General features: G+C 36.4%; 1 protein-coding gene across 9 annotated transcripts in view; it reads left to right on the top strand.

Annotated features, from left to right (window-relative positions):
* The window catches only part of LOC119785877 (cytoplasmic dynein 1 intermediate chain 1), an 84626-nt gene that overhangs the window by 5853 nt on the left and 61086 nt on the right, over positions 1 to 17687 (top strand). For all 9 annotated transcript variants that reach the window (XM_038288752.1, XM_038288750.1, XM_038288745.1 and 6 more), the window contains 2 exons: positions 1815 to 1874; positions 2003 to 2118. In XM_038288752.1, coding sequence (XP_038144680.1) covers positions 1815 to 1874; positions 2003 to 2118 — 176 coding nt within the window. The remainder of the gene's footprint in view (positions 1 to 1814; positions 1875 to 2002; positions 2119 to 17687) is intronic.

Here is a 17687-nt window from a genome sequence, read left to right as displayed (position 1 = left end):
GTCAAGTTGTGAGAAACCTCTCAGGGCTCTGTTTTGGCACTGTGTGACACTTGCTGAATGCGTAAACGCGTCTGTTTTCTGCTCTGAAATGTATCATCTGGAGGTCAGGTGTTACCTTTTTACAGCTGGTATATTTTACTTGAGAAACGCTTTGATTTTCCCTTAAGTGATTGATTTCTACCTGTTAGGACAGCAGAGGAATGCAGCCATGAGCTCAGCACTTTTCCTCACTGTTTGCCTAGTTCATCAACTACATATTGCTGAATTAAGCTCTTAAATGTCTTATAAATAAAAACCCTTTGCATTTTTTTCATCATTTTAAGGTTGCAACCACAAACTTAAGCTGGATTTAATTGTGATTTTATGTTACACAGTGAGCTGTGTTTTTTTTTTTTTAATTGCATGCCAAAACTAACCATGCATTCCTGTGAATCCACTCTCCTTGTGGTGAAACATGGTGGTGGCAGCATCATGTTTTGGGGATGCTTGTTTTTTTTGTTTTTTTTTGTAGAAGCGACAGAGAAGATGGTCAGTGGGAATGGGAAGGTGGGTGGGGCCAAAATATGTCAAACCTAGAAGAAAGAGGGTGAGAAATATCGAAACTAGAGCAGAGGTTCATTTTCTGTTATGGGTCTCCAGAGCAATGGCTCTTAATAAAATTGGTATAAGTTAAGTTAAAGTTTTAGCAGTTTGTTTCTACTTCTTTATGAAATTTTGGCAAAAATAATAACACTTAAAATATCTGTAATATTTCTCATTAGTAGTTTTTTTTAATTAGGTGGGAAAAAGATGAATTTAAAGTATGATTTTACAAATATCAACATCCCATAAAAGAAAATATCCATCCTATTCTTAATAAGAGTTTCTCTTTCTTTATTTTAAAACCTAAACATTACAAAAATGTTTGATTTCACAAAAAATCTTAATGTTAATCTACAGATTAACCAAAAAATATTAGCTTGCTTAATTTTTTCTAAATATTATTGTAATATTTTTTGACTCTAGACAAAATTTATTTAGCTAAAAAAACTCTTCTGTAGATCCCTGTTCTAACACAGCCATGCATCAGAACTATACAGCCAAACACCACATGAAAAATACGATTGAATATTTTGAAAGACTTGCATTTTCGACCTGATCAGAAAGCCCTTAATCAGTTCTGCAAAAAACAATGGGCTAAATGCTCTTGAAGCTACACCCCTTGACACGTGCAGCTCTGAATACAAACACATGCCACACTTTTGAGATTCAAAAAACAAAAATCAGAAAATAATATATCATTTAGTCCAATCAGCAATTATAAATGATTTTCCTGCTAGTCTGTCATATACCATGTGCATAGATCGACACAGTTTGGTGTTGCAACATAAAATGTAAACAAAAACTTTAAAGGGTATGAATACTTCTGTATGTAATTTGGCTTTTTCAGGCGTTTTCAATAAACGTGCATTTTCAGGAGGAAGGAAAAGTGCCAGCTCCTAATATGTGATGTGTGTTTTTATTTGTTTGATAACTGGAACAAAAAGGTGGACATTATAATTTCTTTATGGCTTTATTGTATGAAATGCAAAATATTGTTGTTCCATTTTTTTAATCATTTCTAAAAAAAAATAAAATATATATACTCGTATTAAATATAAGAATCAATGAATGAGTTTGTCCATCTTTTTAAACCAAAATTAAACTTTTCCAAATGAGAGTATAGATCCCAAAATATACTGTATGTGGAAGCATAATGGACATACTTCCATTATGAAATATTTGTGTTTGTAACCTTTCATGTCCTCTTTTGCTCCCTCTGTTGGTCACATCAGGACACTGCAATGGGACACAGACCCCTCTGTGCTGCAGCTGCAGGCTGATTCTGAGCTTGGGTATATCTTTCCCCTCTCAGACTTTTTTTTAATGATTTAAAATATAGAGTTTAATCCTACATAGGATACAGTTTTGGATTTGTTTGTGACATAATTCCAATCATGATCTATAATCTGCTTTCATGCAGGCGCAAGATGCTGAGGCTTGGAGCCTCTAAGATCACACAGGTAGACTTCCTTCCCAAAGAGGTGGTCTCTTACTGCAAGGAGACACAAACACCAGTCAACACCCTGCTTTCTGAAGGTATTTATTCATATATGTGCTTAAATCTTTCAAAAAATAAAGTGGAAAGAGGCAGTCACAATTATGTGAACCTGAAGGTTTATTTCCAAATAAAGCTTCTTAAATGTCAATGCTTAAAGATTTAGAAATATATGATTTGTTCTCATCAGATGCAAATTTGCTACAAAGGTCATAGAAAACAACAGCTGTAGCTGTTGTTAAGTGTGCATGTTCTCCCCCTGTAGAGAACAGTAGACCACACGTGCATTCATGCAAAAATGTGCATATTTGGCTCCCTGTGAGTGGGCGTCTGCATGTGTGCTGAGCTGCGGCTACTAAACGCATCCACATGGCCAGATCTGAGCTTTATTCCCACATTGGAACAGGAAGAGCATCGGCGGTTTAAGGCGTAAATGTCGAAGCATTTTTTGGACTTGAACGGATGCTTGGACGGAGCGCGGTCGGAGCTGTTTTCTTTGTCAGTAGTTTATAAATGCTTCTTTAAATGGACTGGAATGCAAATAGAAGTTCAGCTTATGACTCTCCACTCTCTAACACACACACACACATTAACATGCAGACACTTTCTCCCTATCGTTTTCTCTATCTCTCCTCCTCTTGTTGCCAATACAGCTGGCAGCCATGTGACTGTAAAGGGGTTGTACTTCCTGCTTCCTGTCATTATAATAGATGGTTTTCTGCTGAACCCCCCCCCCAAATTAACTGAGCACATACACACGTCTCTCCTGATCTGCATCCTAATGGCCTTGCTGCAGCTCCCCTCATTTCAGCCTCAGGTTTGGATCACGCATTCAACAAGTCGTCTCCAGACTCATACTTCCACACTCGTTTACATGCATGCAGAATCACAATTCATCTTGGTTCTGTTTTCTCACTCCTAGGAAGACTTGACAAACGAAAATACCTGACAGTTAGATAAAACCCAATAAGCTGCTCTATCTGGGTCAGGTAGTCTGTATCCACACAAAAACAAACACCACTCTGTGGCTGGGTAACGCCTGCAGCAGTGCTTCATGTCTCCTCCTTCAGGTTCATTTGTTTTCAGTTTCCGTGGGGTTCAGGAGGTCCGAGCGTGTCTGCGTACATGTTAGCCTGCATGCATGAGAACATCTGGGAACCAGAGCAGAGCTGAGGTGGTCTTCTGGGAGGTGACCCTGGTCTCAGGAGCCCCTTTCTTCCCAGACTATCACAGAGCTAGGCGGTAGCACCTGCCTCCTTCTGTAGCTGTGTGTTTGTTCAGGTCTGGTCCCTTTTTTTTAATATTATGAACCCAGCTTACAAAGCACTGGTTTAAAGCTACAGATCCATTTTTGTGTGCCTAAATGTTCAGCTGGCTAAATGATAAGAATGGGAAATTGTGTCGCTATCAGATGTTTTTGGCTTCCAGATCAGTAATATTCAGTTTTTTAAAGTTTTTATGTAGACCAAAAGACAGCAAATCCTTACAAAACATTAAATGAAAATATATATATATTTTTTTCTATTGCCTAACAAGATTTTGTTTTTCATTTGGTCAAAAAGTTGTAGGTTTGAAAGGGTCTACCGTTTTCTACATCTTGGTTGGTCGATTGTTTTCTGTTTTTCTCGGCCTGAATGTTTTAAAATCTCAGCAGCAGGTCAGTTTAATGTGTGACCAAATAAATGGGTTCGTTGTAAATAAAAGTCGACATATTTTTGTCCAACTATTTGGTATGAAATTAAAATTAAAGCAAAAATGATTGATAAAAGGAGCATAATTCATGTGTTATTTGAATTCATCATAGTCCACAGGGTTGATCCTTTTATGCTTTTGAGGAGTCTAGTTCTGTAGGTTTTGAAAGAGTTAGAAAATGTTGTCAGTGTTTAAGAATTATTCTTCTAATGCTGTTAGGTTGCTGTTAATATTCATATTAAGGTCGGGTTTGCAGCCACATACCTTATATATTTTGAATTGGATCTTGTTGGAAACACATATTAGTTTGAGATGAAGGGTTTATAAAGTGAAATGTCTGTCTGTTTGTGCCAAAACCAAGAAATTTGACTGAATTTAGAGGTTTTTTAAGGGGTTAGCTTTTTGTTATTGTTGCTTACATCTTCTCTTTCGACTTTTTTTTGTTTTAGAGCTTTGGACAGGTTGTGATTAGCAAAAACAGCTTGTCTCAGCTGGGCCTGTTGAACTCTGACCTCGGCTCAATCCCCAAAAGAACGATGATTTTATTCTAAGATTTTACCACGGTTTTAAATCAACAACGATAACGAGGAAAGGTTTCTCTTTCTTGATCTTTTAACCTCTTGTATTTGCCCCTGTATTGGGCTGGCAGGTTCTTGTTTGTGTGTTTATTTAAGAGTACGGATAGAGCCCTGCAGGCAGAGGCATTGGGTTGGCCTTTTCATTTCTTTGTTCTTAAACAGTATTTTATGTTTTATAGTTTTTAAAAGACTAAAAGCTTAAGAAGCCAAAGTTAGCTGTATGGTTACAGTATTCCCTTGTTTTCTCTTGGATGTTTCTTCAGATTTGTCTATAATCAGTTGATATTCTGCTGTCTAATTAGATTATGTCCGGTCACGCTTGACTCCAACCTTTACTGATTTTCAGTGGTATGAATGGACCTGCTTGTTATGAGACATAGATGGGATTAATCCTGATTTATCGATTATTGAAATAATCCTCAACTAATTTGGTTATCTATTAATCGTTAACTGTATTATAGAGAATCTAAAACCTGCCTTTAGCTGACAGAGTGACCCACTTAGAGCAGGAATTATGCCAAAATTGTAAAATAATTTATAAACATTTTGAATTTAAGATAAAAAAAACAATTTCGTCTATCAATATTCTCCATCCAGAACTCCTCAAATGAAAAACTTTTAGTTTCACCTGGTTTAATGTCATAAAAATAGTCTTTAAGGAACCTTTGGCAATCAGATTATTAATTGAAAAAAATTATTATATTAATCGATTTGCAAAACAATCGTCAGTTGCAGCCCTATATTACAGTCATAGGACTCTGTTTGACTGTTTGTTGAGTAGCGGATAGTTTATATTGTTAGTTTAAACTTGGTCGACTTCACCAAACAAACATTTTAGTTCTCTATTGCATCTGAACAGCTTATTCTAGTTTAGCCCCGATGTCCCTTTAACTCATTTATCCATTTTTCTTTTACCTACTGAAGTTGATGACAGATGAGGTGGCCATATACACACTACATTTGATCACAATATGTCAAAAAATTATTATCTGAGATAAGATGAAGGCACTTCAACCATTCAGCTACCCCAGGAGAGTACATTTTCATCGTTGCAGACAGAGATGTAAAATTAAATCAACTCCTCTACTCTACTCTGTGGCAGTGTGATTTTGCTGTAGATTATTTAGTTAATACCACACTAATATATGGATCAGAAGGGAGTACTGGTAGATTATTCACATTCAGTACTTTGATATGGGAAGAGATGGACCCTGGAATTTTTCTTAAGTAAGAGTAACACTATTTTATTATAATTTTATTATGATCATAATTTTACTCAAGTAAGAGTGAAAAGTAACTCATCATAACATCTGAAATTGTAAAGTAATAATGTTATATTGGCAGACTCAGATGTAAAGGTCTGGGCAAATTTGGGTCTTTCAAGACTATAATCAAAAAATTAAAACAAAAAAATTATGTTATTAAGAAAAAAAAAAACACTGAAAAAACTGATAATTTCAAACCAATTTTCTTTTTTAACAGAGAACTTAGGAGACCAGTACCTGCGGTGACAACATTCACTCCTTACTGTACTATATTAGCCTGACCTCTACATTTTAAGGTAGCATGTTGGGGAAAAATAAAATTCACTTTGATGGAGACATTTACTGTTTGTGTTTTTCAGTTTTTTTGTTTGTTTTGAACAATCTTGTTTATTTTTTAATGAAGTTACCGTACTCATAATGGATGGAGTAGGCAAACGTTTTACAGAAATAAAGGGTAGCAATATCTTATTAAAGTATTATTAAAATAAAAATTGTGATGCAGTAAAACTACTCTTTAAAGTAGATGTTTGTCAAAAACGCATTCAATTAAAGTAACTGTAAGTGAGTAAATGTAACTAGCCGCTACCCACTTAAGATAAGATGGATAAGAGTATGAGTGAATCTACTGTCATATACGTTTTTTCAGAGTTTGATTGAAATGAATCTCTCCAGCCTGGGTTAAGGTTGGATTTAACCCTTTTTCTAAAACTTTTACACAAAATCAGTTTAAAAAAACATCCCAAGAGTCTCTAAATGTGACGAATTAGCACTTTTACCTCACTTCTCTTCCAAACTATTCCCATTGTTATGTATTTACAGTTCATGTGAATCTGAAGCAGGGCTAAAACAATCGTTTTTATCATGATTAATCGATTATTGAAATAATTGTCAAGTAATTTAGTAATATTTAATCACTAACTGGAGTATAGAGACTCTAAAACATGCCTTCAGCTGACAGAGCGACCCACTTAGAGCAACAATTATGCAAAAATTGTAAAAAAAAAAAAATATAGAAACATTTTGCATTCAAGATTAAGAACAATTTTTTTTCGTAAAATGTCTTTTTTAAGGAATCTTTGGCTATGTTATTATCAATCGATTTATTGAAGTAATAACAGATGAATCGATTTATAAAATGATTGTTAGTTGCAGCCCTAATCTGAAGTGGCACAGATCAGTCTGATCTAGCCAGTTGTTAATTACTTTAACTCAGTGGAGCTCTTGAACAATGCTTATTAGGGAAAGAAGCCAGAGAAAGGGAAGAGGAAAAAAATTATGAAAATGAATAAAAGATTGAAAGATGACAAAAGGTGAAGAGAACTGCTTGGTCATTGGAGAGCAGACAGAAGGAGAAGAAAGAAACCAGTAAAGGAGCCATGATAGAGACCATAGTGAAAGAAAGGAGGTCTAATACTGTGGCGGTAATTGTTAGCAGTGAACCAGAAAGGAGGCCCTCAGAATTAAAACTCTCTATGTATTCGTGTATAATTAGATAATGCTATATTGGAAAAACCCCTCGTCGGGGTTAAAAGTTGAAGGGTTCAAGAGTTTGGGAGTCTGTATCCAGACGTGTGTGTCTGTGTGACTTTTTTCGCCGCGCTTCATTGTGCAATATTTTCAGGACCATTGGCTTTTTTTCAGGCTCCTTACAACTCAAGTGAAACTTCACCTCTTAAAATACGCTTCCTGCAAAAAGGAGGCTTTCTTCCTAAATGACGTGGAACATAAGTTTAAAAGAAAAATAAACATCATGTTTTGGCCCTAGACTGAAAAGAAACACTTATGTTCGTCCCGATAGTCACAGACTAATACGTAAGCATTCAGACAGATGTAAACAGTTTAGTGTTGCTAAAGCACACTGGAATAAATAAGCAGAAACAAATCAACAAAATCCTACACATAAGTACTGACGTCTGACTGTTTTCATGTTTTTATGTTTTCTCTTATAGGTTGTCATAAAGCTCTAAATATATAGCTATAATCCAATCACTGGCTGAGCAGCTGTTAGTGTTTTTTTCTGTTGCGTAAATATATTTAATATATTAGATGGTTATCTACACTTTCAAAGAAATATCCCTTTGGGGTTAAGTTCAGAAAGGAAACTATGTCTGGTAGTCATTACTGGAAGAGTTGAGTAGTTTAGAGGTTTGTTTTTCTTTAACGCCTGTTTTTGGAAGTTCTTTAGTTTTAAATGTGGCTGATGTTAAACACAAACCAAATTCGGTCCAAGCAGTGACTGCAGAGTGATGATTGATGGGTGAAATATGAACAAACATGGACCGATCTGATGTTTTTGCCAAAATATTTTATAGATTCTCAGGGAAAAAGCAATAGCCTTTAACTGCAGGTTGTTTACATTTTCTGTAACTTGTATCCTACAAGTATTTTTATATCTAAAAATATACTAATATATATGTTTCTGATGTAACGACTAATGAATCAGAGTTTATAAACCAGTTATCAGCAGGTGCAAATGCAGAGAAACAAATATGTTTTTCTAGCCTTTAAATGCATTAAAAATAAAAAAACTCACAATTTTCCCTGTCTCTGAAATTAAATGACGTGTACTTTGACGTGTTTTATGTTAAATTTAGTAAAACTCTGTCCGAATATGGAGCTATGCTTGTGTTTTTATAAAATTCAACAAATAAAGGAATCTGAAAGGTTGAAATAATTTTCAAAGTACAAAAAATATATTGGAGAGAACAAATTCTCACACTGATAGAAAAAAACTGATATTATGTGAGACTGAAGAAATATTTTTGAGAAAAGTTTTGAGATAAATTGACATTTGGAAAAGGATTTCCAGGGAAAAACGGCTCTCTCAGCAACTAATTGTGTTTTTAAGTGATTTAATGTGTGTTTTCCATTAATAAGTTGCATAATACAAACACCATGCCAGCCATCTTGTTTAGTTGCAGACAGCTCTCTGTCCAGCTTCACTACAGACTTTTAACCCCGCCCATCACCGCAGCGGTAAGCTCTCGTCCACATTCCAGACGAGGTGCTGCGAACGCACCTGATATCAGCACTAGCCTGTCAATTCTGTTGAAACTGGCCAATAAGAACACAGGACCGCCCATGACGCATTTTTTGGATCGAGAGAAAAATCGTAAATCGACAGCAAAGTTTAGAGAGAGAAATCTAGTTTTGAGAGAAAGTGTTTTCACTCTGATTGCAAAAACAATTTCTGGTTCTGAGAGTAAAATAGATTTTTTGGAGAGCTTTTACCCTTGAAAATCTTTTTTTTTCCAAATTTCAATTTATCTTTTATTTATTCTAAGGCAAAATATTTCTCTAAAATCTTTTGCAGGCTGCAGACCCCTGAGCTTCACCCCTAGCTCAGGGGTCTGCAACCTAGGGCCCCAGACCCAGAGGTGGCTCTTTACTTTCACTATAAATGATATTAACGACCAACTAATGTCATATAATAGAAATAATAGTCTTAGACACTTTAGTGTCTTTTTAAAAGATTATCTGAATTATGTTTTCATAAAAAACCATGACATTAAAAGCACCATAGATACTTTTAGATCCGTCTTGTCAATCATTTGGAATTATGTGGGTTTTTTGTGTTGTTTTTCTGTTTTTACATTGAATAATATCCAATTTTAAGAAACTTCCTGCTTCATCTTTATGATGCTTTCATGTTTTTACTACATATAAAAACTGTATATTGTTTGAAACAGCAACAGATTTGCTATAATAGTTAGTTAAAAATAATAAGTTGTGTTTTAGTAAAAGGTTATGTGATATATGCAGCTCTAGACGACTTTTACTTCGCCAGTTCAGGGCAAAATGGCTCTTTGGATTTCAAAGGTTGCACCCCTGGTCTAGCTGAACCAGTTAGCTCCTTCATATCTGCACCTGATACATGGACTCAGGTATTATATCAATTGAAACATTAAAAAAATTCCTGTTTTAGGGACTGAACAAGCAAAGAATTAGAAAGCAGCTCTGGAGAACTTTATAATTTATTTTAATTAAATCTATTTGTTTATTAACTCTTTTTTATTGTTTTAATATTTGTTAAACAATGTTTTTTATCATATGTGATACAGAAAACTGTAGAATGAAGCACTTTCAAAATAAATATTTGTTTCAAATCTCAGCATCCTTGCTAAAGCTTAATATTCTCTTAAATCTTGTTTCCTAGTGTGAAGCTTTGCTTTGCTTTTGATGAGGTTAACAAACTCAGTGAAACAGTAAAGCTTTATTAGTCACCCAGCCTAGAGCAGCACTCCAGTAGGGCAAAATGTTTCTCTACAGCCCGTCCAAGAAAATACACAAACACAGACTTTATACATGGAGGGACGCACCATGCTGTCAAAGGTGCTGGCCTTACATTATTTAAGAAAAGAGGAGAAAAAAAAATCGGTCTGAGATCAACTCTGATCAGGTAATTGAAATTTTCATTATATGCAAATTTTCTTTAAAAGTTTCTTTTTTAAGGAAGTTTGTGAAATCCTGTAGTAAAAATATATTTTTTGACCCTCCTTGTTAATAAGGAAATGCACCTTTGTTAGGGTATGAGTTCAGGCATAAGTTAATCTGGTTAATTAAAACAAAAATATACTAATAAAATCTGAATGTATGCATTTAAAAAAATTGACCACAAATAAATAAACAAAATCAATAATATAGACCTAAAAGAAAACTGTAAAAGTGTCCATTTTTAAAAATATTTTTGTAAAATATACCATTTTTACCACATAATCTAATAATAGTACAACAATGTAATTGAGGGATTTTAGTTGTATGAGTTTTCTACAAACCATTTAAACAATTATGCATCCTAATTCATACACAATTTATTAAAATAACTGCATCTGCATCTGAATCACCCTCTGCTTTCTGGGCATTTATTACAGACCTTAATAGAAGAATATGGTCCATAGGAGGGTTGTTGCCGCAGACGCAGCCACATGCGTGTTTGGGTGTGCGTGCCGGTGTGTCCAGCCACATATGGAAGCACTTGTCTCATACCTCTTGTTGTTGTCCCAGTTTGACAACAGACAGAACAGACCAGGAGGTGTTTGAGTGTGTGTCTGAAGAGAAACCTGTCCAACAACAAAACACTGTCTTACACGGACAGGAAGAATTGGCCTTTTCACGACTAGTGTCTTTTTATAGAGCTGTTGCCTTTAGGTAGTTTTTTTCTTGTAATTCTGATGGAGTGGGTGTGTGTTTATTTGTTCTCTCGTCCCCACTCTCACATCAGAGGTGGCTTTTTCTAAGACAGTGGAGATATAGTTTTATCTTTCCTCCCTGCAGAGACACGTAATCGTCTCCTGTAGGGTTCGGTTTCTCTCTGCTGCTCTCCACAGGGCGCAGCCTTTACTCCTGTGTCACTTGCTAAATTGATCCAGAGTCCAGAGTGGTTTGAGTCAAAATGATCAAGGCTGTTAAAACACAGGAAAATCCTGCATAATGGAGAGAAAAGAAACCTTTGCAAGCGCCCAAGGTATTTCTAGCAAAATCGCAGATGATTGCGATTTTCCACTACGACCACTGTATAATGAGGTACATGAACCCTGTCTGTACCCCCTTCTCTCTCCTGGTAACATGGCTATCATCTGAAATAGTATTTGTCATCTGATGAGAGGGTTAAAAAGCAGTTTTATGTTTCCTTTTTTCTCTCTCCCTCTTACAACCTTCTTATGTTCTTGGTTTGCAACGTGCTAATCTTGACTTTTTGACATGCGCGCCCCACCCTGTCCTCCCTGTACTGTCTTTTTCCACCCGTGTAAAACAACCGCAGGTCTCTAATATTTTCCTGGGTGGTCTGTCCTGCTCTGGAAGATCCTCTCTGTTCCACTGGGGTTTCCTTTTGATATGATTCAACGCTGCAGCTTGCCTAGCTTATGGTTGCTTGTTTGTTTGTTGCTTGTGAGCAAGATATGGAAGGTTTCATCCTTGATTCTGTTCACATTCTGCACTTATTCAAAACCAACCAAATGTTTAAATCTCTGTATTCCAAGACTTTTCTTCCATAAATGGATTTAGTTTCTTAGTGAAAACTATTTTCTTTCCTGTAGATAACTTACATTTCATTTATATGTATGAAATGCTTACTTTAACATTTATAACATATTTTACAGCCTCATTAAGTCCGCTTTTTCTGTGGAAGTAGTCTTGCAGTTCTTCATCTCGCCAGCAGGGAGCACTCTTGGCACATGTACGTTTTCTTTCTTTAGGTTTCTCCAATAAGAAATGTTTTAATATATATTTCTTTCAAAGATAAAATTGAAAAAAAAAAAATAATCAGTTCAAAGTAATAAGCTTATTTTCTGATCTAAAATTTAAGATATATTTGATTTTGGTAACATTGTTTTTTTTTTAAATGAAACCTTTTAAAAAAAACTTGGAAAAACTAAACCTTTTGCTGGCTTATGAGAATACTTTTATCCCATAGCCGTAAATCTAAATGAAACAGAACTGCCATCAGAATGGACCATCGGTTGCCATCTGTACCAAGCAGAAGAACAAAGCCTGCATCTGAGTGACATAAATACCACCTAAGATGACGCGCTGAGAAGTTAGTGTTAATTGATTAATTACATTCATTTAAAAAAAAAGTATTTTGATTCATCCCTTTAAATCTCTCACTCAGTTTTGACAGCTCGGAAAGTTTGAAGTCATGAGTTTTAATCAGGGTCCTGTGGTGGGACTTAGAGCATGGCATTGCATGGCCATGATGGCTTATTTTAAAGATGTGGGTCTGGGTCAGGGCCAAGCCTGGGTGGCACTGCTGGAAAGAGCAGGGGCCGCCTGGACAGACTGAAAGAAGGGAAGAGAAAGAGAAGAAGTGGGAATCAGCAAAAGTTAGCCACAGACCCCTAAAAGGGCTGTATGGGCTGCATTAACGAAAGTGGGTTCTGTGTGGCATGGCATGTGTGTTTCTGGTGTACGCACACATATACAACCTCTGATCAGAGCGGAGAAGTGTGGTGAAGAGATGCATTAATCTAAATCCTGCTGTGGGTTTTCGCTGTGCCAGTTTTGCATCAGGTTCTGCTGCTAATGTGTCGGTATGTGGGGAATATTTCTGCCCCTACTGTGGCAATCATGGCTCCATGAACCATGATGAATTTTAAACGTTTCTATTAGAATAAATAATAAAGGCAAAAACTTAAGGAAATTATCAAAATAGCTTTATAGATTTTGAGTGACTAGATTTCTGTGCATCTTGCATTTTCCTTACATAAATAGATATCATACACTTCATGGGAAGAAAGGCCTTTTTTTCTGTTTGCTCAACAAATGTTCTTACCTTGTAGGCAGCTTTGGTATAGTCCCCTCACAGTGGGATGCATTTTCAAGAAGTCGTGACTGTGATGTCTTGTCTGTCCTGTGTGTTGATCAGCAAGATTCCTGAGCAGGCTGGATTGGCCTCTCACCTCCCAGAGATAGATCTGCTCAGCTTTACGAATGGATGGCTCCGAACCAGCAATTTTCCATCCTAGCGGACTAACTGGGGTCTCTAAAATGGTTGAAGTTTTTTTTTTGTCTGCGCTCAGATGAAGAATATAGGTGGTTTTAACTGTCAGACATAAAACAAGTAATATGGAGACTTGTTCTAGGTCTGGAGAATATATAAAACCAAAAAAAGGAGCCATTTTTGAAGTGTATTCCTAGGTAATTCCTAATGCAATCAAACCCTCTTCAGCTAGGAGATTATAAGAGGAAGTCTTACCTAATACATCTAAAGAGATTGATTGCAAAAATATGTCTTGATATCTCAGATAAGGTAGAGATCATCTGATTGGATCAAGGTCTGGGCTTTAACTTGGCCTTTCTAACAACATAACTCCCTATTTGTAGCTTGTCTTGTTGGTTTATTTCTTGTTTTTGTGCTGGAATCAGAATCTTTGCTCCAGTCTCTTTTCTCGCAGCTATGAGTTGACCTTCCTTTAGTATCATTCTGTAATTAACTCCTTACATCTTGCCATCTCCTCTGGCCAGCTTCCTTTTCTAGGCAGTGTGTTGCACTTGATTTTATTTAAGGCTATTAGTTGTAATCGAGCTAAATAGAAATTAACAAAAATCCTCAAAGTTTTAACTTCATGGCAACCACAAAACAGGCTTCAATTGGAAGGCAACCAGACTGTCTTCTTCAGAAAAAGCTGAGCAAAAGTTTGGTTACCTTCGAATTTAAGTGTGTTTTGTGGAACACTAGGAGCTTCCTGCTACAGTGACACAGACTGCTTCACTGTACTTCCCCTTAACATAGCAGATATAAGAAGACTAAGTAGGGCTTGTTTAAGAGCAACATGCAGGTTACATTTTGGACAAGACACAAACAAAGCCTTGTCTAATAAATCATATTTTAAAAGTGTGTTTAGGATATTTTGGTTGCCATAACAAAGTAAAAGTAACATTTCTAGAAACGCTTCATTTAGGTGCTGCTTCTCTGTGTGGAGAGTTATCAGGTAAAGCGAACATGTAACTGAGTTTGGTAGAAGTTTGAAATCTTAGATTTATTGATCATAAACATGGTCAAATAATGCATTTGTGCTGCACAAACTCTGCTGAATGATGTTGAAATGAATTAGTCTGGTTCCCTCAGAGGGAATAAGATACCACCGCTGTTCCAGTCCTGATTCAAATCTTAGGGGAGCAGACGGCTCAGTAAACAGGATATAATGGATGGCTGATTGGGTGCTGTGATTGGGATCAATATTAACGCTGGAGAAACTTTGAATAACGAGAAAAAAACTATCTATTCCCTCTGTAGGGGGCGACGGACATAACCCCACCAGTAGTTGGTGTTTCTCACTGCTTACCAACCCAGATTTTGTGTTCTGATCTGTTTTCAATCTCTACTAACAGATCACCAAGCAAAAATCTCGCAGGATGATGTCTGAGGTGCAGAAAAATAGGAGGAAACTGCTGGACTAAACCATCCTCCACTAACTCCACTGCTCTCACACCACAACTCAATCTGTCTCCTTTGGCCATTAATCCCCCCCCCCCCCCCCTCCGGTCTCTCTCTGCTCTCTTGTAACAGGCTTATAATTATAGGGTTGTGGTCCATCATTTGCTCACTTTTAAAATCTCTTCATTGTCTGATTTAGCATTGGTATCCATTGTTTGGATGCTGAGAGGCTAAGCCGACACCCTGATATTATGTCACTGCCAGTGATAGATACCGAAGTAAACTTTACTGATAAAAACGCTGATAACAGCGAAGGTCTAACCTGCATTCTGCTCTTTAAGACTTGTAGCTGGGGTCCTGAAGCACATGTTGTGTGAGCGCCAGATAAGAGGGGCCCTTTGAATAGTTCTGACCATCTCTTCTAAGTGTTAATCCCTACTGAATTCTCTGGAGTTCCTCTACAGTCTCCGCTTGGTTTTTAAACAACTCTTAAAAGTTATGTCGATTTCAAATGTGCGTGACTCCATCCAGGAGTCACCTCCATGCTGTAGTGATAAGTCCCCCCCCCCTTTGTATTTGATGACAAACCTCACTCAGTCTCATCCTCCCCTTTTACACAAACACTCTTTGATAACTGCTCCAAGCTCCAGCTAGCACATTTCCACACCCAACTGTGGATTGGGTTCAGATTCAAGGTTTAGCTGACGTTTTGATCCCTAACCAAACAGAGACATGCCGACACTTTATTGCTCTGACGCATCAAGCCATCGTGTTTCATACTTTAGCTCAAGAGGAGAAGAAGATGCTCTGTGTCTTTAATAGGCTGCCAGTATATTTCTCCTCACATGCTCTGAGGTGACCTCCAACTGAGAAATAATGCAGCATGTTTAAGCTAATGAAACTCCCAGCAGTTGATCAGCCTTCATTAAGATTGTTTCTACTTTATCCCACAAACAGATCAGCCCATCACTCTCAGCTGCATTATTTCAATCATCCGCATATCAGTGAAATCTACTATACGTAGTTATGTACAGTTAATCGTTCACAGCACGGTAGCCGAATTCATCATATCGCTACAATCTTTCGCAGTGGTTGGGTTTGGAGCTTTTATAGTGTCACTGTTTCTGTCCAGGCAAAGGGAGATAACAGAGGTTTACACTCTGTGGTATCGGACCTTGAACTACCAACTATGAGCTGGCAAATATTGGATTTTTTTTCTTTTAAATGCTTTTATCAGGAAAAAGCTGCATAATAAGTAGGTTTATTAAGTCTACTGATCTGATATTTGGATGCAGAATCATCACGAATCCCTCTAGATTTCTCACATACAGTATGTCTTTTAAAGTAGTCTTTAGCAATAGATCTACCTTTCTTTTGAATTTGGCTCATATTTTAGACCTTTCTTTTCACTCCAAGGAATGTTGTGAAAAGAAAGGGACTCTGTTCCTTTTTTACCCATTCTACCAATGCGCAAACCTCAGCTCACATGGTCTCTTAATGTAATCAGAATACCTTTGTATGCTACCACAGTGAGCTGCTGGTGTAGGCATTCATAAATTAATGGTACCTGTCTTGGCCCCTTTGATTCGATTTGTGTCAGACAAATATTTGACCTGTTAGAAGCAGCAAATCTCCCACAGCTGTCAATTATTTTTCATAACTTCTCATAATTACAGCATTTAGTTTAAAAATAGTTACAGACAAATAATTGGTTTTGAGCCTTAATATCTCAATCATAGCAGGATGTTTGCGATGGAAAGATGTTACCTGTTTCCTTTACATCACATCACAATCGGTGACCGTATTTTGGGCATGCAGCTTTTTTAAAAACCAAAGCATTTCCAAACAGTCACACATTTGGTATTACTTCAGATTTTTTTTTTTTCTGAATATCAAAACATGAATACTTTAGCAGTTTTTAACTGTACTGCCTTGGGCTACAGTAGTTCTACATACATGATCTGCTGGGATCAGCTGGGAGTTCTTGCCTGCAATTAAAAGTTCAAGGACACAAGATAATTAATCTTGTCCTATTTCAATTGTTTAAAACCAATATAACGGGTTGACCAGTCAGAACGTACAAGAAGCTGCTGCTATGTGAACTTATGTTTTAGACTACATTTAAACTATAACACTGTACATATTACAAATTAATCTTTAAAAGGATCCACTTAGATACACTTTAAGGTCAAATGTCCTACCTACTGTTCTGTAAGCAATGACAGTGGTTTACAAAGTGCTTTTGCATTAAAGTTAATAACAAAATCGCAACTAGAGAATACACGAAACACAATATGGTTCATTAAAGTCAGACACTACAGTTGGGAGACCAAAGAAGCCTCCTAGACTTTTACAATAGGGCGCAGATTTATGCAACAGCAGTTATTGGGACGTCATTGGAATGATCTGATTATGGATGTATAGGTTTATTTTGAGTAGCCATTCATTTTAAAGATGTAGTTTGTTTTGTTAACAGGGATATGTTATGTAGAGGAAAAATGGATAAGGATTCTAAACAAGCTGGCAATTTTGGATACATATTTGATTAATTATTACTTGAAATTTTATTGAGTACCAACTCTGACAACAGACTAAATAAATAAACTATCAATATATAAATAAGCAAAGAATTAAATAGACCCAAAATAGAGTGAATGCAGAAATATAAGCAGTGATTCAGTTGTACGATGAAAACTAAATGTGTATTGCTCCTCTAATTTGTTTCTTTATTTTTTAAATATGTATAATAATTGTCTTGGAATTTTCAAACTTGTTTTAAGGGCTAGTTTATTTTTGAATAATTATTTATATATATCTTTTAAAGTTTTTTCTGTTTTATTTTTCCTTTTTTTTTTTTTTACTTATTTTATTTCTTCAACATGTATTTTTGCTTCTCATATAACCATTTCTGTATACATTTCTGCCAGGTTATGCAAATGAGGAGGGGCTGATCTTGAGATGACAGCTTCTGCCAATTGGTTGTTTAGACAGCATGAATCTAAAGTCACGACAAAGATGGCTGCCTTCCATGAGGTTAGCTTTCAGGGAAACGGAGGCATTTAGCAACTTTATTTGAAAGCAGTGCTGTTAATCCTGACTTTATAATTAGTCATGTGGACACTGTCAGGGCGAGTGTTTCAGATAATGCCACACATGGACACAGATGGTCAGTTGCCCACCAAGCTCATTATTCCTGA

The sequence above is a fragment of the Cyprinodon tularosa genome, unplaced genomic scaffold (assembly GCF_016077235.1).
Source record: "Cyprinodon tularosa strain WSP-4 unplaced genomic scaffold, ASM1607723v1 ctg26, whole genome shotgun sequence".
Lineage (NCBI taxonomy): Eukaryota > Metazoa > Chordata > Actinopteri > Cyprinodontiformes > Cyprinodontidae > Cyprinodon > Cyprinodon tularosa.
Note: the sequence above shows the minus strand (reverse complement) of the source record. Positions and strands in the feature narration are given on the sequence as shown.